This window comes from Hippocampus zosterae, chromosome 14 (genome assembly GCF_025434085.1).
Source record: "Hippocampus zosterae strain Florida chromosome 14, ASM2543408v3, whole genome shotgun sequence".
In the NCBI taxonomy this organism is placed as follows: domain Eukaryota; kingdom Metazoa; phylum Chordata; class Actinopteri; order Syngnathiformes; family Syngnathidae; genus Hippocampus; species Hippocampus zosterae.
In genome coordinates this window covers 16,081,212-16,107,831 of record NC_067464.1, presented here as the reverse complement: position 1 = coordinate 16,107,831, position 26,620 = coordinate 16,081,212, and the positions used below count along the sequence as shown (strand labels likewise).

General features: G+C 42.0%; 1 protein-coding gene and 3 long non-coding RNA genes across 8 annotated transcripts in view; 1 reads left to right on the top strand and 3 right to left on the bottom strand.

Annotated features, from left to right (window-relative positions):
- Positions 1–141: 141 nt before the first annotated feature.
- LOC127614543 (uncharacterized) lies at positions 142–2,369 on the bottom strand. Of its 3 annotated transcripts, none has more exons than XR_007966586.1 (3): positions 2,324–2,369; positions 1,416–1,587; positions 142–1,246 (listed from the first exon to the last, which is right to left on the bottom strand). It is a non-coding gene; the product is annotated as an uncharacterized LOC127614543 (long non-coding RNA). The 3 variants fall into 3 exon arrangements; XR_007966584.1 differs by having other exon boundaries at positions 2,261–2,330; XR_007966585.1 differs by lacking the exon at positions 2,324–2,369 and adding an exon at positions 2,142–2,273.
- LOC127614563 (uncharacterized) lies at positions 1,274–7,520 on the top strand. Its single transcript, XR_007966607.1, has 2 exons — positions 1,274–1,421; positions 7,459–7,520. It is a non-coding gene; the product is annotated as an uncharacterized LOC127614563 (long non-coding RNA).
- On the bottom strand, positions 3,418–23,704 carry LOC127614586 (uncharacterized). Its single transcript, XR_007966630.1, has 2 exons — positions 23,581–23,704; positions 3,418–3,564 (listed from the first exon to the last, which is right to left on the bottom strand). It is a non-coding gene; the product is annotated as an uncharacterized LOC127614586 (long non-coding RNA).
- The window catches only part of LOC127614454 (G-protein coupled receptor 135), a 131,102-nt gene continuing 112,673 nt past the window's right edge, over positions 8,192–26,620 (bottom strand). Inside the window, exons 1-3 of one of the 3 annotated variants that reach the window (XM_052085781.1) lie at positions 14,726–16,283; positions 10,937–11,148; positions 8,192–10,837 (exon numbers count right to left, since the gene is read on the bottom strand). In XM_052085781.1, the coding sequence (XP_051941741.1) occupies positions 9,843–10,837; positions 10,937–11,148; positions 14,726–14,832 (1,314 nt within the window). In that variant the 5' untranslated portion in view covers positions 14,833–16,283 and the 3' untranslated portion in view covers positions 8,192–9,842. Of the gene's footprint in view, positions 11,149–14,725; positions 16,284–26,620 lie in introns of those variants that run through there. The other 2 variants (XM_052085780.1, XM_052085779.1) reach the window with 2 other exon arrangements.

The following is a 26,620-nucleotide window of genomic DNA, read 5'->3' as shown; positions in this document are numbered from 1 at the left end:
GTTTTGGTTACTGTTATGTTTTATCTTCAGTCATGATTTTCGTTTGTTACTTTGGACTTTGTTTGTTTTGGACGTTTGTCCAACAATAAATAAGTGTTCGGCCTGTGCCACTGAGACCTTGTGGGTCACGGCGAGACCATAAATAAGATATCCTTTATTTGTCCCACACTGGGGAAATTTACAGCCTCCAGCAGCAAGAATGTAGGTAGAAAGAAGAAAAAAAACAACAAACACCGTTAAATTAAGTGCAATATAAACACAAAATGGATAAATTGCAGTGCTATTTAAAATTGTCTTTCACATCATTTAATTATTATTATTATTATTGTTATTTTTATTCAGCAGCCTGACAGCAGTCGGTAGGAACGAGCGTCGGTATCTCTCCTTCTTGCAGCGCGGGTGTAACAGTCTCTGGCTGAAGGAGCTACCAAGTGCTGTCAGGGCGGGCTGGAGGGCGTGGGAGGGACTGGCCATCATAGCTTTTAGCTTAGTTAACATCCTTCTGTTGCCCACCTCCTCCAGAGTGTCAAGGGAGCAACCCAAGACAGAACTGGCCTTCCTGACCAGTTGCTCCAGCCTCTTTCTGTCCCGGGCTGAGATGCTGCCTGACCAGCAGACAATGCCATAATGGATGGCCGAGGCCACCACCGAGTTATAGAAAGTCTTAAAGAGCGAACCCTGAACCCCAGTTTCCTGAGTAGGAAGAGTCGGCTCTATCCTTTCCTAATCAAGGTGTCCGTGTTTGTATACCAGTCCAGTTTGTTGTTCAGAAGAACACCTAGGTACTTGTAGGAGGTCACCCTCACTATGCCCTGGAAATAATAGCCTATTAAGAGAAAAGGATTTGTACATTGAAATATTTTAGAAAATATTCACACAATCTACAAATACAAAAAAAAAACTATATTTTTGTATCTATTTTGAACGTGTGGAGCAGCTGGGGATAACATCATCTCTAGTAATAGAACAGCCATCAAAAAGTCCACCTCATTCACAATGTTGTTGGGAGTTCCTTCTCCATCCACAATGCCTCTCGGATGTCTAAAAAGGACTTCCCGGTGTTCCTCTGTGGGGGTGCAGGCGCCTTAGCAGCACCAACAGAGACCATCAAAGCAGGGTGCTTTTCCTTACACATGCGAAGGTGATTTATGAAGGGTACCCATGCGCGTTATTATTCCACGGCGATAGATGCAACTAAAGTGCAGTTTTGGTCGGCATTGTAGCCCACATCTATGAATGGTATACCCTGTAATAGAAAATAGAGCTTAAACATTTTAAATAATCATTTACAATTATCAAAGACAACATCTTTACAAATGATCAGCTACAACAGGTCACTGAGTGATTGGTTAGGAGCCATCCAAATAACAATTATCGATACTGTGACTCACACAAATTGTGTCTCGCAAACTTACCTTCATGTGATACTGCTCGGTTAAAATGGCCTTCCACATGGTCCTTTACCTTGCAGTAGTATGTGGGTTTAAACCATGCGGGCTGGCAGAATGGACAGTGGTACATACTGCAACATATGTTGCATTTTTGCAGCTCAGGGACAGATGTCCCTCGTTGTATTGTGACATGCATCTGGAAAATAAAGAGAATGAAATGTGAAATCTACTATGTCAATATAATTCTACAGAAAACTAAGGCAATAATAATAAAACTATGATTCATTTTTAATTGCTACTGTCAACAGTATTAGGGATCCCATACGACGTTGCGTGTTTTTTTTCCCAGTGAGAGGAGGTCATTAACAGGGAAAATAATGTTACGTAAAATTCTGCATTTGCACAGATGCATTTAAATCTAATATCTTAAACTGATCAACATGACACAATGCGCAGTCAATTTTTAATTGAATGCACATATTTTGCGCATTTAGCACTTCTTTGACGTAGCCCAAAGCCCTTTAAAAATGACCAGTATTTACCCATTCACAAACATACATATATTCAATCGAAATTAAATTATTAATGTCAACGTCGTTTTGACATTATCATCCAATTAATTAACAACTAGGCGTGCTAAAACATTTCATCCTCACTTGCGCTATATATTCTATCGTCGAGAGAATGTGAATGTAGCCGGGATTCAAGTTAGCATAACGTTTTCATTGACGCTCGTCGACTGAACATTACCGTCGTAGTTGTAGTCGTGCATTAAAATAACACAACTCCGTTTTACTTTTAGTTGATGTTGCTGTTAAATTATCAATTGCAGCGCGTTTTAAACTTGTTAAGATCCACATGCGACTAACTTCGGAATCGGGCATCATCCTTTTGACGTCATATCCGGCGCAAAGTTACTTCCCTAAACCTACCTTTCCCTGAATTGGCCACCTCCAGGTCTGCAGCTGGACCCTTCTCCCTCCTCCTCCGCGGATTATCGACAGTGACCCGGTGTATACGGTGCGGGAATTTTTTCAAACCAGCCTCCACTTGCAAAAATCGAAGTCAATTGAGCCGCCACTGCGATTGTCAATACTGTGCATTACGGTAATCTGTCGCCAGCGAGCAGCGTTGGCCACCTTCTAAATAAAATAGTCAACATTCATGCATAAACGTCATTTGTTTGGGTTAAAAGAAATGAATAAAAAAGTATAAAATAAGTAATTTCTTGGGTGTCGGGTAAAGATTCAGAACTAAAACTCTCGGAACAGCACCAATAAGCGTTCTCAAGTGGAGATAGAAAATAAAGTCTACGGTAATTCTACATCAATTTCACCTGATATTAAAAAAAAAACATTTTAAAAAATCAATCTGGGTGATCGCGCAACCACACCAGGTTGTCGAGACACTAGGGCACTGACTGGCATTCAGATCGAATATTCCATTACCAATTAAAAGGCCTCTCAAATATGACATTTTGAGCTCCTCTCGTTATTTCTGACATGTTGGCCTGAACGCCTAAAATGTTGACATTTTCGAACGTTTTGAAAAAAAATCTTAAAAATTGAATCTTTATCCCGTGAGGGCTGTAGGTCAAGGGATAATTACAGCACTCTGGCTATCCAACCTGACCACTCTCGTCCGAATCCGATGTTGCATTTGGGAATGAAAGGCCTCCAAAAAGGGAAAATATGACCTGGGTCCCGACATGTTGGCCTGAACGCCAAACATGTTGACATTTTCGACCGTTTTGAAAAAAAATCTTAAAAATTGAATCTTTGTTATCCCGTGAGGGCTGTAGGTCAGGGGATAACTACAGCACTCCGGCTATCCACCGTGCCCACTCTTCGTCAAAATCCGATGTTGCATTTGGGAATAAAAGGCCTCTAAAAAGGGAAAATATGACCTGGGCAAGTTGATCTGAGCGCCAAAAATGTTGACCTTTCGACCGTTTTAAAACAAATTATTAAAAATTGAAGCATAGTTATCCCTCAACCAGACCCATTCATTCATTCATTCATCTTACGAGCCGCTTGATCCTCACTAGGGTCACGGGGGGTGCTGGAGCCTATCCCAGCTGTCTTCGGGCAGTAGGCGGGGGACACCCTGAATCGGTTGCCAGCCAATCGCAGGGCACCCAGAAACGAACAACCATTCGCACTCACACTCACACCTAGGGACAATTTAGAGTGTTCAATCAGCCTGCCACGCATGTTTTTGGAATGTGGGAGGAAACCGGAGCACCCGGAGAAAACCCACGCAGGCCCGGGGAGAAGATGCAAACTCCACACAGGGAGGCCAGAGCTGGAATCGAACCCGGTACCTCTGCACTGTGAAGCCGACGTGCTAACCACTGGACTACCGGGCCACCCTCAACCAGACCCAATGTGTGTATAATATGTAAAAAGCAATATGGTTATTGTCATTCATTCATTCATCGTCCGAGCCGCTTGATCCTCACTAGGGTCGCGGGGGGTGCTGGAGCCTATCTCAGCTGTCACCGGGCAGTAGGCGGGGGACACCCTGAATCGGTTGCCAGCCAATCGCAGGGCACACAGAGACGAACAACCAACCACGCTCACACTCACACCTAGGGACAATTTAGAGTGTTCAATCAGCCTACCACGCATGTTTTTGGAATGTGGGAGGAAACCAGAGCACCCGGAGAAAACCCACGCAGGCCCGGGGAGAAGATGCAAACTCCACACAGGTAGGCCGGAGCTGGAATCGAACCCGGTACCTCTGCACTGTGAAGCCGACGTGCTAACCACTGGACTACCGGGCCACCCTCAACCAGACCCAATGTGTGTATAATATGTAAAAAGCAATATGGTTATTGTGCAGATGGATAAACAATTTTGGACTCTCGGCGCAGGGGTAAGGGGTTCCAGTACCTGGTCGACTGGGAGGGCTACGGACCGGAGGATCGACAGTGGGTCCCCCACTCCTGGATCTTGGACCCCCCTTCTCCATATCTTCCACTCTTCTCACCCATCGAAACCGGGTGCGCCGCCAGGAGGCGTCTGTTGAAGGGCAGTGGGAGTTCATTGAGGTGGCCGGGCTGGGGCCAGGGGTTTTGATGGAGGGGCACATTCAACCCAGGGCTAAAAAGACAGATTCTAAATCTTATTTGACTTTTTATTTCTTCGAACTTTGAAATTGTAGTCATAACATTACAGTGATGAGGGAAAAAAAAACAGTATTAGGAGGGCTAAAACGTCTGCAAGCGTAACAATACGCCATGTCCATCTGTTGAGAATATTCAAGCCAGGGGATTGTCACGTTGTGCCCGAAGCAATGGAATAATTGCTTCGTGCACAACAAAATAACTGAAAGTTGATCCCCGAAATAGCAGACACAGAAAGAGGTTTTGTCAGAGAACAAAAGGAGTCTTTAATATGAACACAAAATTTACCCGACAGGGAGAATAACAAAAAGCGCTGGTCAAAATAAGGACCAGGGATAAAATAAAGAGAACCACAGAAAACGCTTGCGGAAAAAATAGCAAGGAGGGTCTGATTAGACAATTATATAAATTTCACTCGCAAGAGGAACAACGGCGCTCAATAACACACACACACACAGAACAGAATCGTGTTCTTTTCAGCATCACATACCTGATGGTCCAGTGCTTGTTGAAGCGCAAATATCCTCTGTCTGTGTCTCACACTCCACTTCTATTGCAGTCTCGTCTTCCTCATTCTCAGGATCTTCATTTGTATCCCTGTCCTCGCTCTCAAAATGAATGAATCCCGTGTACTCTGACTCTCCCTCTCTGGTGCTTTCAACTTGCTCCTCTTCGGGGGGGGGGGGGGGGGGGGGGGGCTCAGAATCAGTGCTACAGGGGCACCGGCCCCCGTTGAGGGGCGTGGGGGGGGGGGGGGGTACTGTAATGTTCCCGTTCTTGGCCTGGCCAGCAGGTGGCAGACTGAGCGGACTTGCTGGTTGCACACCTGCTGCCAATCTTGCAATTAAGGAATTCTGTATTTAAGGACCCACAAACTGTCTGCTGGTTGTCCGAGTATTGTTTTGCCTTGCTGCTTTCCTTGCTCATAGACCTTTGCTGTAGTCCTTGTCGTATTGGCTATTGTTCTTTCTAGTCTGTACCATTGGTTTTGTAAGTATTGTTTTTTGTTTTAGTGAATTGACATTTGCTGCGTGTATTGGATACATTGTTTTTCGTTTGTAGTCTCAGGTGTGTTTTCTAGTGATGGGAATTCCGGCTCTTTTGGATCGGCTCCCTAAAAAGAGCCGGCTCTTTCGGCTCCCAAATGGCTCCTCAGTTTTTTTGTTGCTTAAATTAATTTAATACCAAAAATAACGTAATATTATGTGTAAAATGAAGTACTAATGCAAAAAAATAGACATTCTATCAAATATTTATTATTTATATGGCTTTATTTATACTCTTCTGAACATACTCAACATGGAGTGCTCCAAAAATAAAAACAAAGTACAAAGACCCATCTCAAAACAAGGTCGTCAAAAAGTTCCAATCTCTGAATGTGTATATTTATAAGCTTTTAACTATTTACAGTAAAATATAAATAAGCTTTCAATACCACACAACAAATTATAAATTACAATTTGTAAAACAAAAAGAAAAAAAGGAGCATCCAAGGTTTTAGCTTGTCTTTAGCGAAGATTGGCATGAAGAAAAACCAAGTGCCTCAGCTTTGAGGGGTTGATCCTGTTTCTCCTCTCTGTTAATATTTGCCCTGTTTTGGAGAAGATTCTCTCTGAGGGGACAGATGTTGCAACAACACACAGGCAACACAAAATGGATGAAAATCCCTTGCAATCATTTTACCCAGTTCCTCGTTAATTGTGTTCTGTTTTGCTGGTTTTATAGCTTTATGCATAAAGTGGCTCATAGAGCTCTGGGTTGTGCATCTAGGCAGTTGTGACATTGCAGCAGCAGCAACAGTTGCAGACACACTAGCACCTTCATTAATAGCTGGTTCCCTTGCTTGTCTTTTCTCTTCAAATTGTACTGATGGGTGGACATTTCTGATGTGCCTGTGCAGGTTATTTGTGGAGCCTGATCTATGGGATATTTTAACCTTGCACAGTCTACACGCTGCCTTTGAACTATCAATTAAATTGAAATGAGTCCATATTTCACTGCGTTTCCTATCCATTTTCTCACCTTTCCACTTTCCACCGTGTTTTTTTCCACTAACTAGCTCTCTCGTCTCCTCGTCTGTCTTGTTCGCGTGCTGCTCAGTGTGCTGCTGTGTGTCTCTTCTCTAACCCCTCCCCCTTCTCTAAACTGCAGCGCGCGCGCGCGCCTGTGTGTGTGTGTGTGTGTGTGTGTGTGTGTAACCCTCCCCTTCCGGCTCCCAATTAGGAGCCGGATCCCAATGAGGTGGGAGCCGGCTCCCATCGTTCACTTCAAAGCTCGTTCGCGAACGACACATCACTAGTGTTTTCCTTCCTTGCCTGAGTTTTGGTTATCATTTAGTTTTTGTGCTCCCTGGTCCTTGTTTTGGCCAGTGCTTTATGTTCTTACTTTGTCGGTACGATTTTTGTATATTAAACATTTTTTTGTTACAGAGTCCTTGTCTGTAGCCTACAATTTTTGGGATCAAAAACCTTATTCGGTTTGACCGAATCGTGACAGTCTGCAGCTCTGTGGTGGTGGACCGAGCTCTGTCTCTGAGGCTGTTCAACACCTGTTTTGTCTGTCTGTACAGATTTGGGTGTCTTGATAGAATTACAGTATATAGCACCTAATTTTTAATACAAACCAGAGACAATGGGCCATGCATCGCTCATCGCTAGGTACAATGTGTAATTTCCAGTCTGTTATTTTCAGCGCGCCAGCAAGTGCACCAGTGCAAGAATGTCGCAGGTTGACACAAAATCAAATTTCATCACAAATCATTTCATACTCGTTGATTTCATTTTAGGTTTAGCCCAGTTGACATCCAATTAAGCCAGGGGTGAGGAATTCAATTTGCAAAGGGGCCACATAAGAAACTGGAATACTTGATGAGGACAAAGCCAATATTCTAACATCAACTTTTGAGTTTGTATTCAGAAAAAGCATATTGTCTTCTTTCAGTAAATTTCTATATACATAGATTCTGGTATGCATTGCTCGAATTGAGAACTACACATTTTAAATTTAAAAAAAATCTGTGATCATTCAAACTACATTTTACACTTGAAAAATTAGAACAAATTTGAGAATCGGCAAAACACACACTCAATGTGTGTGTGTAACTCATAACTGTATCATTTTACCTCACTGTCAACAAATACTTCCCCTTTATTGCTATATTTGTAAGTCCTGATAATGAACAGCTAAAATGTTTTGTTGATTGATATATAATGAAACTGCACAAATTTGCAAACAAAATCTTTAGGCCATATTCTCTTGGCCTACTTGCGTACACCCGGTGTACTACACCGGAAGAAATTAAAAATGTTGCCAAAATTAAGACCAAATTTGGCTTTCCTGTTTTTTGGAAAAATAGTTCCAAGAGGGGTCAGAATAAAACTAGCAAAAACACATCTTACTTGGCGACAGTCCCGACACAATTCGAAGCTCTTGGTCGCTACCTTGCTTGAACATGGTCCGCATGTGGGTACATTACGTAAAACCGCAACTTTCAAAATAAAAGCACAGAGTATTTTTAATTTGGCTTCATGGTGACTGGAAGGGTCGGTCAGAGACTGTCGGTGGGTCGAATCAGAGGTAACTGGGCCATACTTTGCCCAGTTCTGAATTAAGTTGTAAACTGCATGGCAATTCCGCAATTTAGTGAGACACGCCTGTTTTTTAAGCCTGTACCTTATAATTTGCTTCTTGACTTATTTTTGCTTTTATGTGGACATCATTGTTTTTTGTTTGTTTGTTTTTTTTAAGATCAGATTTGCTCACCAATCTTTTACTGCAGTCTGCCCAAAATAATAATAAAAAAAAACATTTAGATATATTTAGGCTTCAAGCAAACAAAAAGACAAATAACAACAACAGTAAAACAGACAACATATAAATCAATAATTTCTTCAATTACAATACTAACCCTGTCTCAGACACATAATCCTTGAAACAATGAAACAATATTTTAGTTCAGGGTCTGAGCAATGTTTTGATGTGTAGTGGTGACCAACAAAAAAGCATCTCAGAAAGAAACCATACAGGCTACAATACGGTGCTGAAAATTCAAGCATTGTAATGCAATATAGTTCAGCAAGGAAGGTTTGACAAATGTGAGTGGCATTGCCAACTCTAAATGGAACAATTTTATAAGAATAACAATAAATAAAATGGTATCATTTCATGGCCAGCATGTGGTTGACTTGTTCGCACGTCCGCCGCACAGTGCACAGATGCAGGGTTCAAATTGGGCCCGATCTTCCTATGTGGAGCTTGCATCATCTGCCCGGGCTTACGTGGGTTTTCTCCGGGTACTCTGGTTTCCTCCCACATTCCAAAAATATGCATGGCAGGCTGACTGAATACTACAAATTGTCCCTAAGTGTGAGCGTGGATGGTTGTTCGGCTCTGTGTGCCCTGTGATTGTCTGGCAACCAGTTCATGGTGTCCCTCTCCTACTGCCCGAAGACAGCTGGGATAGGCTCCAGCACTCCCCGTGACTCTTGTGAGGATAAAGCGGATCAGAAAATTGATGGATGGATTTCCAAGGTTGCTGTTGAAGCAGCTCCTACTTCTCTTTTATCTTTGTTTCCATCCATCAATCCAAATCGCTTAGCCTCACGAGGGTGGTGGGGGTGATGGAGCCTATCTCAGTTTCTTTCTGCAGAAAGTTTCAATGTCATTTACAAAACAGGTACAGTCCATTTCTTATCAAAATTATCTTGATTAATATTATGACGATTTATTGTGTATTGCATTCGGTATGTATATATCACATCACGATGAGGGTTGTTTGTTTGTCTGGTCACTTCCTGTTTTAGTTTGAAAGAATGACTCTCCTCTCGTTTCAAGTCACGAACCCTTCCTCCTGTACGAGTCTGATTGTCACGATAATTGTTTGCACCTGTGTTTCAATGGTCCTTGTCTCCCTTTGTCCTGTGCCAGTGTGTTTCGTCCTTGTGCGTGCAGTCCAGCCTCTCGCCACAGACCCGACCAGTCCTTGCCTTGTTGCCTTGTCTTGCCTATTTTGAGTTGTCAGTCACTGATCCTCAAATAAATATATCTTTATACTTTGAACCCTACAAATATATGTCCTGCATCCAAGCCTGCTTCTGAAAGTATATCCAGAACTTGTTTTCAAAGTTACCTTTTTCAAAATTTTCAACAAAACAAATGAGCTTGAGTTCAGTCCACATGAAGCCTTGCTGTGCCTCTAAATCCTAAACCTTTACATGTATATGCAGAACAGGCAATAACACCTGCTACTCAACAAGAGAATTTAAAATACAACATGTTAAAAAAAACTGAAAAAACATACTGCAGTCCCATTTAGTTTTTAAATATCACAGGCTGGTGTCGGCATGTGTGGGGACTGTTGTTTTGGTTTCTGACTGGGTATCCCTGCAGAAAAACACAGCAGGATTTTTACATGCCCACATAGTACCTTCTGCCTCTGTTCTTTTTCCTGGACTCGAATTTGATAGTTTGCAATTATTAACTCCCACTCGACTTAGATAGCGGTCCCTTATCCGCTCTACTTGATTCAGTCGAATCTCTCGATTCTGGGTGTGGTTAGACAAGTATGCCACTATACATCTGGTACGATAGCCCTCTTCTCGACTCCGTCCCAGTAATATTGATAGATTGGGGTTTCTCAATGCATAGATCAAGGGGTTGATGGCTCCATTTGTCCACGCAAGCCAGATGGCAAATGTGTCCATCGCAGGGTTGAAAGTGTAGTCCCCTAATGCGGTGACTAACCCCATTAAACAATATGGACCCCAGCAAAAAATGATAAAAACAATCATAATGAGAACTGTGGTGGCTGTGCGCATCTCACTGTAGAATTGTAGTAAGTAAGCATATGTGGTCACTGGCCTGACTCGTAATTCAGAGAGACGTACTGTCTTACAGATGTTGTAGTGGCAGAAACACATCAGGGCAAAGGGCAGTAAAAAACACACAATTATAAGAGAAATGCTATATGTTGTCCCCAGGCGCGAGGTCCCAGAGTGGAAAACATACGTACAATGGTAGAAACCTTGCTTATGGACTTGTGTTGACTTTCGCATTAAAACATACCACGGAAGAGAAAAAACAATTGCTATTAACCACACAGCGATCAACAACTTAGTGGCTTTCTGTCGTCCAATTTTAGCCCGTGGCTGTCTGACGATGGCATAATACCTGTCAAACGAAATTAAAGTCATGGTCAGGGTTGAGATGATGCCAAAGCAGCTGTTGAAAAATCCATTAGCCATGCAGAAACGTTGCCCAAACATCCAGACACCGTCCTTACTGAAGAGCATGACAAAGGAGAACGGCAGGCATAGGATGGCTGTGAGGAAGTCGGACAGCGACAGAGACATAATGAATGCATTTGTAACTGTCCGGAGCTGTCTGTGTTTAATGATGACAGTTAGGACTGCGAAATTACCAAGGCTGGAGAAGAGGAAGATGGAGAGGAGAACTAGGGCCTGGGCTGCCACCAAAATGCGCTTCAGGACTGTGTTTGCCTCTGCGGCACTCAGTACAAATGGTGTTGCTGTCTCATGGCTTCCTTGGACTCTAAACGAAGTTAGATTTTCACTGTTGGATACTGTGGCCTCTGGGGTGGTGGTCACGAGGTTGGTAAATGAATAAACAACCCTACAAAGAAGAAATATTGTAAGTCATCCATATGAAATCATTTTTCAATATGTTAGAAACGGGATATATATACAGTATGTATATTCATTCATTGATTTTCCGGTCCGCTTTATCCTCACATGGGTTGCGGGGGGTGCTGGAGCCTAACCCAGCCAATCCTTGGGCAGTAGGCAGGGGACACCCTGAACCAGTTGCCAGCCATTCTGAGGGCACACAGAAACGAACAACCATCCACGCTCACACTCACACCTAGGGACAATTCACAGTGTTCCATTAACCTGCCGTACATGTTTTTGGAATGTGGGAGGAAACCGGTGGACCCGGAGAAAACCCACGCAGGCCCGGGGAGAACATGCAAACGCCACACAGGGAGGCCGGAGCATGGATTGAACCCAAGACTGTTCATGCACTGTGAGGTCGATGCGCTAACCACTGGACTACCGGGCCGCCCTCATACTATTTAATTCATTCTTTAAGCAAGCATTGGATTTTAACTTTTTAACCTCTTTGTGCATTTTAAGAGCTTGTCAGTATGCTACTTTGCCCGGTTTCACTTGTCTCAAAGAATAAAGTCTTGCAATTGTAACTACACACACACACATGCACACACTCATTTCAAGTGTATAAATAAATGATCTGTTCTCGTACCGATGTAGCCGATGTTTAAGGCAATTTCTTTACAACTTAAGCCATTATTTTAAGTGGGTAAAGGTATGCAAATCGCAGCATACAGCACCAGCAAGCAGCTGCTCTTTTATAACCATTATCTTGAATTCTTTACGGTCTGTAAAAATTAATAATGAAAAAAAAGTACGATAGTACATTTAATTATTACATTTCCAGCATTCCTTGGGTAATCTTTTACAAATTTTTACATTGTATTTTCTTATTGTTTGTACAGTGTCCTTGGGTGACATGAAAGGCGCTTTTAAATAAAATGCATTATTATTATTATTATTATTATTAATCTAAAAACAAAGACAAGTATATGATAATACAATGTTTGAACTTTTAGTGAAGTACAGTACTGTTGCCTTTATAACAAATGTTACGTGCATTTAAAAATACAACAAAAACTATTCATAGTTACACGTATAATTACTGTAATGAGTACAAAATATGATCATCTAAAAATATTTTGAACTGCCTCATTAGTTTGGTTTTTACATTTAGAAATGTGCAACCATCTGAGTAAATTTGGGCTCAAGCAAACAAAATTAAACACATCTTAAAAGTATTCAATAATATTACAAAACCAAATAAGGTTGGCATCGAAAGCTCTGGCATCTTCGTTGCAATGTTCCCAAACTTTCGATCTCCGATGACGGTTAACCATGATAGCATTAGCATACTACACTACACTCCTGTTCATTCCTACTTGCAGGAGTAGGCTTTGCTTTTCCAGTAACATCCGACTTCATTCTTTTGATGGCATTTTTTATCTGTTGTCTAGTCATCGGTTCCTCCAAGCTCGACATGCAGCACACAGCCGAAGAGGGTGCACAGCCTTGGCTCCGCCCTCTGCTCTGCACACAGGTGCACGGCAGCGCCAGGCTTTCGGCCAGAGTAGGCGTAACAAGTTTAGCTAGCATATGCTGTTTTTTTCAGACAACTTTTAGTCTCAAATGTGGGTTCACTTTTTTGGTTCTCAGGAATCTGAAAACCGAACACAAAAATGCTCTCACAAAAATTGCTGGGACACTCTTGTCTGCTCTGCAGTCTATCACTTCTAAGGAAGGAGTTACTTTACACCCTGCTACATCCTTTTCATGAGCATTTCCACACCATCAATTGACAAATCTGGGCAGATGGCACCCGGGAAAAAAACTGGTCACAAGTTTTGATTGCATATGCACTAAGTGTCCAATCTGTCCACAACGCTTGTGGGTCGCTATGGTAACGTTTAAATGTGCCTTCTTAATAAGATACAGCGCAAATACAAAGTGCATGAAAAATACAGTCATCATCGCCGAATAGGCTTTCTGCTTGGAAATCTCCCATTGAGATAAATCCACATTTCAAGTAGGACTCGTGATATGGTCCATTAAATCTAGCCTTTGTTTTTTTGAAAGTTGTAGGCTCCTTTTCTGCCTCCTGGCTGGGTCTTTTTCTCTTTCACAAAGAAACTTTCCAGAGACCCTTGTTTTTTTACTCATTTTGCTAGTTCGTGGGTTTCATTTTAGCGGTAACCTATCACGTGGCCGAGAAGCACGCCAAGAGTGACATACCTTAGACGGATGTAACAGAGAATCCGGTAAATTTTCAAAATAAAACGATCTTTCAGATTATGAAATGAATTAAACGGAAGTAATGTAAGATATTCTTTTCTTTCTGTGCGGCCCGGTACCAAATGACCGATGGACTGGCACCGGTCCGTGGCATGGGGGTTGGGGACCACTGAGCTAGAATTGTCACGTCCCGTGCCGGCCAGTAGGTGGCGGGGTTGTCCCTCTACCTACTGCACACCTGTTTTCAATCTCGGGGTGATGTTTATCCCTTTATTAAGAGACTCCGGCAGTCCTCTCACTGCCGGAGAATTCCTCGCCGAGCCATTACTCTCTCGTACTCTATTTTCGCTATTGCTATTTGCCTCGTTGCATACTTGCCTTACGGCCTATACTTGTTGCCCACTTATTTCGACTTTTGATATTTCGCATTTTCTACTATTACCACCAGCGCGATTATCTCCTCGCGTTTGTTTTAGCCGCGAGCGTTTTCTGTTTGTTTCCTGATCCTTATTTGATCAGCGTTTTCTGTTAATTTCCTGATCCTTATTTGATCAGCGTTTTCTGTTACCGTTTTTCCCTGTCGGGCTCTTTCTGTTGTTTTTTCGTTCTGTCATTAAAGACACCTTATTTGCGACAATACTCTCTCTTGTCTGCTTTACCTGGGATCCAACTTATGTAATTCATTGTTCTGCTCGGAGCGACTTTTTCCCCGCGAGCAGAACGTGACAAGAATACAGTGCTGTAAGGACCACTAATATAGCTACAAAATCAAACTGGGCCTTAACCTGTCATGTTCCGTATTTGGCAGCAGGTGGCAGGTGTTTCATTTCGGCCGCCTGCACACCTGCTGCCTATTTGTCGGTGATTGCACCTGCTATATTTAGGCGCTCCGGCAGTCGAGTCATTGCCGGAGTATTCCATGCCGTGCCACTGCTGTTGCCCATACGCTACCTTAAGAATATTGATGATGGTAACATTCCTCGATGTCTCTTGTATATAATTATAGCATTTGCCTCATCTTATCCCTTGCCATTTTTTGCAAGCGTTTTCTGTTGTCTCGTTATATTTAATACCTGGTTTTCGTTATTAACCAGCGTTTTCTGTTTTCCGTTTAAACGGGGCTTTTTGTTTATAATAAATATTATTTTGTGACAAAGTTCCTTTCTGTGCCTGCTGTTTCGGTGATTCACTTATTCCCGTTTTGATGTTACACACGAAGCGATTCCTCTGTCGTTTCAAGCGTAACGTGACATATCCTACTCATTTCACCTTTATCTTTCAAAACAGAGAGGAATTTGCTGAAATTGTAAAAATAAATAAATAAAAACCTCCACAGTGGAAGCAATTACCTTGATACTCCGATGTTCATTTGGTTGGTGCTGCTCAAAACTGACATGTCAGCGGTGTTGTTGCTGCCACTCCTTTCCCACAGGGCAGTACTCATGGCTGATTCCATTGATTAGTCTCAAAAATACAATCTTGCCCACCCCTTCGTGCAGTCACTGTCATTGTCCTCAGCAAAATAAACGATTATCCTCTTCATCCATTGGTGCAGTAGTTTTTGGTGTCAGTCACAAAATCCACCATCCAGTGAACTAAAAAAAAAAAAGACTGACAGATGGGACACGTTTTACCGCTGGCTTCTTTGACTTGTTAAAAGTAAGCGCCTTACTGCAATTGTTCATGTCTGTTTTGAGATATCAGATTAAAACAAAGTCTGAGCTGACTGTTGACATACAGTTCAACATCTAAAGCAAGTATTTCAAAATCAGTGCTCCACGAATTTAAACATATAGTATAGTATGTGACACAGGCTCCCTGTGGACATCTTGCAATTGGTTATTGATTGATGCCGCGATTCATCCCACAGTTATGTAAAAAAAAATGACAAGCAGCATCAACAACTTACATTTCACACTCAAAATCAAGGGTGTCTGATGGTTGTAACAGCTATTGCTAAAACACTAGCGACAAGTGAAAATTGCACGTTTCACGTTTTTGTATCCTTTTTTTGTGTTCTGCATTTGATATATCCCATTGTAGCAAACGTTGCATTTCTCGCCAGTAACTGCAGCTCCATGTTTTTTTTTTTTACATCACATTCATTACTTTACATAAGACGACTGCAATATTTTACCCCGATTAACATTTTATCAAGCAGTGTCGGAGAAGGGGCAACATTTGTGTTTACATCCAGATAGTTAAATACTGCAGCGATGACATGCTCTATAAAACTACATCTTCTGCACAAGCTAGAGCACTGTACGTAATTGCGAGAACAGAAAACTCGAGAGGAAATGGTGTGATTTTTCTTAGTTTGCCTTCGTGACCACGACCCGTCAAATGATGGACGCTTACTTTCCCCTGTCAAACATGCTATTGCGTCAGCCTCAACGTTCAGCTCAATAGCTAACTGAAAAACCTCAAATTAATGCATTTCATTTCACGGCAAAGCGCTTTCTCTCGGGCGTGGTGACGAAGCCCTACGCGGCGTCTTCTTTAAATGTGTTGCCAACACAGCAGACTGCAAATAATAGAATCCAGCAAGGTAGCGATGCGCTGATATTCCATTTCCAGAAAAAAAAGGCTTTAAAAAACATAATTTCCCCGTTCTGCCATTGTTCAAGAACAGTTCCATTTTCTCGTCGATGTATTGTTCATCAGAACCTCCGACGCTTTTCAAAAAAATTCAGCAACGTTTTGTTGCGCTCTCTCTCTCTCTCTCTGTCTCTCTCTCTGTCTCTCTCTCTCTCTCTCTCTCTCTCTCTCTCTCTCTCTCTCTCTCTCTCTCTCTCTCTCTCTCTCTCTCTCTCTCTCTCTCTCTCTCTCTTCCCCGCTGCTTGACGAGTTGTCTCTTCTTTCTTTCTGTCTTGCTGACGTTTCCAAGTTGTCCTGGTAACGCCGCAGCACGTTCATCCAAGTCGTGTCGAGTAAAATAAATTGTCCGTGTAAATTGAACACTAGTGTAGAATATCAAAAATATAGGTCAATGGAGCTCTTCAAAGGATGAAAGAATTTTCCTTCACATTCTTCTCCGAAAGTGTACACTTTACTTAAACCATGTGGCCTGAAAGAACATTTGTGGTCAAAAATTGGAATACCACTGCTTAGATTCAAGAAAGGTGTATCATTTTCGGGGGTGCACACATTTTTTGGGTGTGACACTGTTGGGGGAAGAGTGGCCTTCTCTTCGCCGCGTGTTCATTGAATTTTAGATGAGGAGAATGTTGGTACTCCGAATACAGGCTGGAGGCGATGAACAGTTCCTTCGAAGGGTTTACTTTATTTTCCTGCGGTTTACGAATCGATTCGGGCTCCTGAGGGGTCCAGATTTGAATCAGGAAGCGTAAAAGAAACACATTCATGAGAGTATATAGCGACAATATGATGATGAGAGGCTTGGAGGTACCCCTCTCATGCAAATCCCAGAAACAAAGAAAATAACATTTTCATGTAATAACATGTCATCTGTGGCTGGAAGAAGTTGGGAGCGGTGAGGTGAGACCAGACCACCACTACCCACCATTTGGTGTGATGGCAGGAACACAGATACTTAAGGTACCAGTTCCTCTTTTGATGTTAAACATGTCCTGTGGAGGGGGGCCCTAAGAGTGGTGGGGGTCGAGGGGCACTAAAGGTGATTGTAAACCCAGTGAGCAGGAAATACCTTCAACATTCTACATTGTTTCTTTCAGGTGTCTGAACAAACACAACTAACAGAGAGGAATAACACCTTAGCCATCAAACCTAACTAAGAAGAGAGGAATAATACAAGAGTATTCCATTTCTAGGAGATGATTGTTACAAAGACGCCAAGCTACGCTGTAGACATGGAAAGGTTATACAGCATGACTACGGGTAAATATGAGCAGAACACAGACTTCAATACTCATGATTGTTCCCAAGCTACTGACCTCATGAAAGACTTCCTGCACATCTAATCAATATAATTTCTCATTATGTGGGAATGTGTAATTTTAATATAACGGAACCATTTTTTCCAGTTTTCACTTTTTATTTCCGACACACAATTGCAGATTATATAACAAAAACCAATTCACTTTTTTATAAAAAATAAATAAATAAATGCATATATAATACAGGTGAGTTGCAGGGCTTGTTGAAATATTAATTGTCATCCTCTGACTTGTACCGTCAGATGCATGATCAGCTCGCTAAGCACACTTCTCAATGTCATGTTTGTCAGCGGTTGAGGACCCAAAAGCAGGGAGGCAGGAGAAGCAGGGTGTATTGAACAAAATGTAGAAAGAAAAATACAGGGGACACTCTGGAAAAACTAAATCCACAGCAACAACAAAGTCCTGAAAAGACAAAAAAGTCAAAGTTGTTAGTTGCTCCACGTACAGCACTTTGTATGCAGCGATGGCTGTTTGAAAGTGCTCTATAAATACAGTTGAGTTGAGAAGTAATAACAACACATTAGGAACTAAAACACACCACTACGAGACGAAATACAACATGACAAGTGGTCGGTGTGGCAGTCCTGAAGTAGGCAGGAGATGATGACAATGACAAACTGGTGCAGCGCTGGACGAAATGCCTTCCGATCTTGCCTACTCAGAGAACAAACAAACAGAACCATGACGCTCAAAGGCAGCTGTCCGGTGCCCAGTCTTTTTTTTATGCACCACGGACTGAAAGGACATATTATGAAATACAGTACATTGTTTGTAAAATTCACCCTGGTGAATGAAGTTTGCTGCAGCGGTCTTAGCAGCAACAGCAACAGACCAACTTGGGCAAGCAATGTTGGGCATGCCTTCGGGCTACGGACAGTTCCCAGTCAACAGCCGACAACTGGGTCTGCAGGTACCTGGGTCGCTGCGGCTTGAGGAGCCGCTTTGGGCCGTGATGGCTCTTCTCATGTTTCAAGAGAAATGTGCATCTTATGAACGTAATCTAAAAAACATTGGAACATAATCGGAACATTCAGGCAATTGGCAGCATAACAGAAGCATTTATAAAACAAATAAGATAATTGAAACCCACAGACATTAACATTCACAAATCATCCAGATCAAGGCCTTCACTGTATACTTACACATTCTAATTCCTCCCAGAAAGTTAACAACGTCCCACACACGTCCACTGACGACCACTCAACACAAACAAAAAAATGTGTTTACGACTTACAAACAACCATCTAAGCATCTCGTGACCTTCCGGCCCTTTTCAACCTACACGGTGACCTCCTCATTTGTAGCATCACTGTGTCAAACCTCACCTGCCTGTGCCTTTCTTTATTCTCAACATACTCAACTTCCATCATCACCTTATGTCTCACCATCAATATTTTCACTTGCCTTTCACCCACTATAAGTATCCAAAACTCTCTGTGTCACCACACCCATACTCAACCATTTTATTTCTTTACCTGATTTACACACATACTTCATGTAGCGCCGGTTGAAATAATGAAGCTGAAGTGGCGTTAGGAATTATAATAAAAACAGTTACAATTACAAGTACCGGCAATTATAATAGATGCCATACAAACCTTCTACACTGCAAAAGCCAGAAAAAAAACAAACAAGACTCCATGAGTCGCGCCAAGAGTCACGCTTATCTACACACCCACACGCAAAGACTAATCCAAAACATTCGCAGACACAACCCTACAGACAAACCAAAATATTCACCTTGCTACAGCTCTCAACCAAGTTAAGCATATCCAAACTTTTAATTTTGTCATCCGCGAGAAGACTTCACCCCATCCAAATATCGATACAGTATACACCATCAATTTACTGTCAAACAAGCCGCCATCCAAACTTGTTGCACCTCAGCTCCATTTAGATGATATGATTTTCGCAGATCCTCCATTTCCTGGACGAATTGTACCACATCAATTTTATGTGATGTAATGCCATCTATGCTTTTTTTTTACATCTTCTTGTGTCCATGTTCTATAAACAAGAATGACAGGCGATTCATCTCTTATGTCTGGATTTGCAACTTCAATCATGGGAAAAGCGTCTCGTACCTCGCTTCCGGATGAGTCAACCTTCGTCGCAACAGGGGAAAAATCACTACACCAACTTTTTTTAAATTCCATTCCCAAATCTCCTTTTCCCCTGGTGGCCATCGGATGGCCCCCTCTGTAAGAGGGTGGAGGGGATGGTGGAAAAGGAGGAGATGTCGGAAGAGTCGGATATAATGATGGTGTAACAACAGTATTTGTGGATGCCATCTCCAACGCATTTTCTCTTTCTTCTTTCTGCTCCAATGCATTCTCTCTTTCTACTTTCTGTTTTCCCCCTGTCAGTATACCTACCGGACCCGATTCATCTTCTTCTTTCCTGTGAAACATAACATCTCCCTCATTCTTTTCAAACTCACTTACACAATCCCCTCTTTCCACTTTCTCTAAACCCCTCCTTACTTTCACTTTCCGCCTCTTTTCAGCCAAGGACACCCAGAAATCAAGGTCTCCAAACCCATCCTTATCCATTTTCGTTTTGTCATTCTTGCACATTGATCTAATATCATCCTGCAGGCGCATCAACGTTTGTATATTCAGCTGTCCAGCGAATTTGTATTTTTCTATCCACGTATTTAAATGTTTTATCTTTGAAGGACATTGGCTCTCCACGAATCTCCAGTCCTTACATGTTAACTTCCTTTTGGGATCACCTCTCTCCACGGTCTTACTATTATGAACCCCCATTGCGAATTTGGGGGTGGAACTTTGAGAATTTGAGAAGTTTTGTTTAGAGTCAGCGATTTACCTAGGGTAACTAGGCTGACTATTCCCTTGAACAGGGTGGCAATTTCTCCGACTAAGGTAATTTCCAACCTTCTACCACCAAGGTGGCGGGAAATTCTTGCATCTGCTTCCTCAGACAGTTGCCACAAATGTCCTGTTCAGATGAGGTAGCGAACCTCCACTCACACAGTTACACAGTCATTCATTTATGCGCATTTAATTTGCTTTTATCCGACTACCTTGACCAGAGGTAACGCACTATATACACATTATTTATACCCGGAGTTTAATACATATTATTTACACACAGAGTTTAAGCACGTGCAGGACACCGTCACCCTCACCAGTTTATGAGACTTGCCGGTCTGTATGCCTGATAGGGACTAGTATAGCTCAGGGCTTTGCGGCTTAAAAAGACCACGTCCTTTTTTGCCGGCGCGCAAACACTCAATCGCGCAAACTGTTTAGTCTTAACAGTTATCTCTTCCCAACCACGTCCTCGGAAAGGTGGTTGCGACCCTAAACCTTTCACACAGTACAGCAAGCAAAAGTGAGCATATAATGAAGAATATATAATGATTATAGATGTGAGTAAATAATAAAGCATATATCTTTATTGAAAGCATAAGCGTTCTTCATTGCTGGCACAGCCAACTAATGATTGCAAGCATAAGCGTTCTTCTTTGCAAGCAAAATCAAACTATCATGACAGGCAGAAGCATTCTTCTTTGCGAGCATAAATTGACGATCGAATAATACGCGAATGTATGATTCATTCATTCATTCATTCATTCATCTTCCGAGCCGCTTGATCCTCACTAGGGTCGCGGGGGGGTGCTGGAGCCTATCCCAGCTGTCTTCGGGCAGTAGGCGGGGGACACCCTGAATCGGTTGCCAGCCAATCGCAGGGCACACAGAAACGAACAACCATTCACACTCACACTCACACCTAGGGACAATTTAGAGTGTTCAATCAGCCTGCCACGCATGTTTTTGGAATGTGGGAGGAAACAGGAGCACCCGGAGAAAACCCACGCAGGCCCGGGGAGAACATGCAAACTCCACACAGGGAAGCCGGAGCTGGAATCGAACCCGGTACCTCTGCACTGTGAAGCCCACGTGCTAACCACTGGTCTACCGGGCCGACTGAATGTATGATTACTAAAAAATAATAAATCCAACAGTTGATTTACTTCATATTAAGAAACTACTGCACTAAAACATTAATTCATAAATGTATACCATATGATTTTATTTATTTTTTCTCAGTATAAGTAACACGTACCCTGACTGTTCTACTCTGAATAAAAACACTTCATTCAAGCGTTAGGGAGTGCAAAGGGTTATGATGGAGGGGTGTTGCAAATCATGAAAACCTGCCAAGTGGTATGATAGCATTGTTTTATACATGTCCTCGGCTAGGCCTCAGTTTCAAAATCAGTCCTTGGTCCTTGGCCTTGGCCTCGGAAAATTTCTTAAGTCCTTGGCCTTGGCCTTGCCCCGGGAATATTTTCCAAGTCCTTGGCCTTGGCCTCGGAGTTAAGTCTTTGGCCTTGGCCTCGGGTTGCCGGTCCTTGGACACAACACTGCCAAAGCCATTGTAAATGAGATATTCGGACCCAAAGCGGCTTTCGAAATAGCTTGACTGCTGTAAAAGCTAAAAACAGAGAAAGACTGAGAGCTGTGGAGGAAGAGCTTTGTGTGTCTTTCATGGATTGCTGCCAGGATCTCAGATCTGTGTTCATCTATCATCTGTGTCCATCTATCACACGGAGTGAGAATAAATATGAAAAATTATAAAATATTTTATTGATGTTTAGTTGATTCCTATTCAAGATGTTGTCATATAATATCATTCATCAATGTTTAAAAAATGCTTATAATAACAATTTAAGACTTTAATTGTTAAAATAAGTTGGGTTTTTTTTTTCACTTTTTCAGCTCGTGGTGTCCACGGGATTTTTTTTCAATGAAAGACGTGCCTTGGCTCGAAAAAGATTGCAAAACACTGCTGTAGGGCAGCAGTCCAGTGCCCAATCTTTTTTTGCACCATGGACCACAAGGATTTATTATGCCCACCACCTTTTCCAGCTACTCCCCTGAGACAAGCGTGACCGATCCTTGCGCACCAAAACCAGCAGATATTCAAACAGCTTCTTCCCTCTTGCAATTACCTACCCAAACAATAACTCAAATCTATAGTGGCTCTTTGCATGGTTGCACACCCCTGTGGAACAGTAGGACCTCAATGGTCATTGGAGCTCCAGCTCTCTTCATACTTGAACGGCTGTCGTGGATCAATATTCCACAGCACTAGACACTTAAAAACGCTCAAGGATTTTCTGTACAATTGCACACTTGAAGTTGTTCTAAAAATACTGCTACTGCTCACTTTAAAAATGGTGCAATGGTTATCTGCACCAACTCCACAACCGTCATAGTTTGTATTGCATCACTGTTCACTTTATCTCCGTTTGATACTTTGCACATTGTCTCACCGCTGTCACTGGGTGGTACTCCCGCACAAGGGTAACCTTAAGTATGGAAAGACATTCAGTAATTTATTTTTTCGTGTCCTTTTTTATCATAGTTGCTTTGTAACCTGTCCTACCGGAGACGAATTCCTACTGTATTTCTACATACAATAAAGATTATTCTGATTCTATCAAAACAGAGAGAGTTCACATTTTCACCAAAAAAATATGAACACAAGCTGAAAATTGGAAGTGTTTCAACATAATAAGATGCCAACTCATTCCCTGCATGCCAGAGAAGCATCCCTGAAAAAAAAAATGTAGTCATCTTTTGGGCAGTTGTCCCCCATCCGAGAAGTTGGGGATTTGATCCCCAATATGTTTAAGTGTACTTGAGTAAGATATTGAACCCAGTTGCTCCTGATCCTCTCACTGGCAGGTGAGTAAGGAAACAGTGTTAAAGTGTTATACAAATGAAAGCCTGCTCATCATTTTCCTTTTTAGCAGTGCATTGTTCATTTCAGATAATATATTTGTGTTTTGGGGAATTGCATCACCAACACAAAACTCATCCAAATTTGACCCTAGGACACTGTAGTCCAAACGTTTTCCTTTGAAGGTCGCATAGAGAAAAATGGAAGACTCCATGGTACACATTGACATTGGCCGAAATGATTAAACACATGAAAACCAAACCAATTATGCATGACAGATTTTAGCTGTATTTTTTCCCCCGGTTACTTTTAAACACATGTTAAGGTGATGTATCAAACATTCATCTTCCAAACCGCTTAATCCTCACTAGGGTCGCGGGGGGTGCTGGAGCCTATCCCAGCTGTCTCCGGGCAGCAGGCGGGGGACACCCTGAATCGGTTGCCAGCCAATCACGGGGCACACAGAGACGAACAACCATCCACGCTCACACTCGCACCTAGGGACAATTTAGAGTGTTCAATCAGCCTGCCACGCATGTTTTTTGGAATGTGGGAGGAAACCGGAGCACCCGGAGAAAATCCACGCAGGCCCAGGGAGAACATGCAAACTCCACAAAGGGAGGCCGGACCTGGAATTGAACCTGGTACCTCTGCACTGTGAAGCCGACGTGCTAACCACTGGACTACCAGGCCGCCCTATGTATCAAACAGTTTTTTTAAAATTACTTTGGGGGTGGCCCACAGCCATTTAACCCATTACAATAGATTTGCCCCTACTCCCCTGCCGTGAGCAGATCTCCACATTCACAACCAAAGTGAGGATGAAAATGTAGTAAGATGACAATTTTCAAAGCAGTTAACTTGAGGACTCGTCTTCAGGACGAGTAAAAAAAAATACCGGTACACAAAAAAAGCAGGTTCCCTTAAATTATATGTTCCATTTAGTTTCTGTAACTCCATAATGTTTATTTGCCCCTTCCACTCACAAAGCACAAAAATCCTCTTTTAAAGATGTATCAGAACATACATGATTGCATCCACAAAGAATAGGCGGAATGATACCAAATGTATCGATATTTCCACCGTGAGTGCTTAAATTTAAGTATCAATCCTCACGCTAAATTAATGATATATACAATTACTGTATTATAATTTGTTCAGCTTTATTTTTTTTGTACATTTTTCTGTATATATTCTGTATATTTACACTATAAGCAATGTAAGCAATGGCGTCTGCTTCTTCCCACTCTAACTCTTTTTCCTGTACTTGTATTCAGAGGCGAATCGCGGAAAGGGCAAATTGAAACAAACATTTCAAACTACAAAACAAAATTTTAAAATAAATAATTAAAAACCCGCTGCCGAAACACACGTAATTCAAAAACACTAAAGAGCCAGGCCACTAGAGAGCACTACGGGACCAATCACGTGAGACCGGATTTTCTTGCTGGCTTGATTCGGTTGGCCATCAAGAGGAGAAAATAAAAATTGCATGTTTTATTTCAGGTCTTTTTAAACACATGGGCGTTATCTTTTCCGTTTTTATTTCTTTGAGCGGCATGGTTACATGGCTCGAACCGTGTTTGTTTAGCAAAGCGTGTATAATATCTTTTCAACGCAAGACATACGTAAGTAGAATTAAACAATCGACAAAGGATGGTACAGAAGTAAATAGAAGTTCACGTGAGACCAGAAATGGAGAGGATCTGGTCTCACAGGACTGGTCCTCCGTAAGTGCGCAGTTGGTGTGTTTTTGATTAACATATTTTTTTTGTGGTTTGTAGGTTTGCAATGTTTACTTCCACTTTGTTGCGGTTCTATGTGTGTGTGTGTTTTGCATTTACGTGTTGATGTTTTTTGTTTGCACCATTACTGTGTTTGCTAAATTTGGCAGTTGACAGCATTTCTTACATGCGTGGTTGTTTTGCTTTTGTTTCATCTGGCTTTTAGTTCGCATGCATGTTTGTCTTTTTCCATCATTTTTTATTTTATTTTATTTTTTTAGCAATTAGCCGTTTCCATTGCATTTACCCCTGTTGGCCACCGTAAAAGTCTACCGAAAATATGCACATTTAATTAATTTAGTGGAAAATATTTTCCATAATCATCCAGCCCGAATAAATATGACCGTACAATTTTTCTGTCGTCTTACATAAAAAGAAATGTGCACTGTTGAGTGTGCTTTGGAACATAATGCTATACATTCAATGGTGGATAGCATTGTTCATACCGTATTAAATCCAAAACAACAGTTAAAGAACACCAGCACTGCCTCTATTGAACAGTACACACATAAGTATTACACATACAGGTGATATGGAAGTGGTAACAATATTCAGTGATCCCTCACTTATCGCGGTCAATGGGGACTGGGACCCAACCTTGATAATTGAAAAAACGCACAGGAGGGTTGGCTCCCCCTAGGTCGGGTTGGCGAACCAGTCAGAGCTGAAGAGCCAATTTTTTTTTATTGTGTTACTACAAAGAGCCACACACACACATGCATACACTCCACCCATCCCCAATTCCTCTTGCTACTACTTGGGACCAGTCCGCTGGCTCTTGGTCGATTGCGATCGACGTATTGGGCACCTCTGCCTTAAAAACAGAGGTAATTCGCTGACTATCTTAGCGCTTTGCACTTTGCGCCGTTGTCTGCGCATGAGCAGTGATTCAGTCATCTGATTGGTTGCCCTCTATTTCAATCAAGTAATGGGATAGGTGATAGGCTGACATAGTACGTTCTGTGTTTTGCCGTTGTTTGAATGGCAGCGCTCTCGCCGAGGCGTTTTCGACAATTGTCATATGAAAGCCCGGGAGCCGCATTGAACCAGCCAAAGAGCCGCATGCGTCTCGCGAGCCGCGGGTTGGCCACCCTGCCCTAGGTATTTTTGTGTAAGTGTTGGTGGGTAGCAGCATGTTTAAAAAATGTAAGCAGAGATGATACTTTACATATTTGAGACAAAGACTGCATTAGAACATGTATTTACTTAAATACAGTACAGTAATCCCTCGTTTATTGCGGTTAATGGGACCAAAACCACCCGCGATAAACGAAAATCCACGAAGTAGCGAACAATTAACATATACATAAAAAAATTGCCCCACTTGGGCCTTTGCGCTTGAGCAGAGCACACTAACACACGCACGCGCACACACACACGCACACACACACGCGCGCACACGCACACATAGGCCAGCAATCCCGTGGTGTGCAGCAAACGTGTTTATGATTAATCAATTAAGGATGATTAAACTATTAAGGATGGAAGAGACCTGCTTTTGTTCTTATAACCCTCCTCTCTCTCTCTCTCTGTCTCTCTCTCAGCTACACACACACACACACACACACACACACACACACATATCGTAAACAACACTTAGAGACTGATTAAAGATCAAAGAGTAACCCACTATATATATATATATATATATATATATATATATATATATATATATATATATATATATATATATATATATATATATATATATATATATATATATATATATATATATATATATAAAAATCCTCATCTCACCCCTCGGGTGGTGTCCGTCCCTCATTCAGCTCGGGTCCTCTACCAGAGGCCAGGAAGCTTGAGGGTT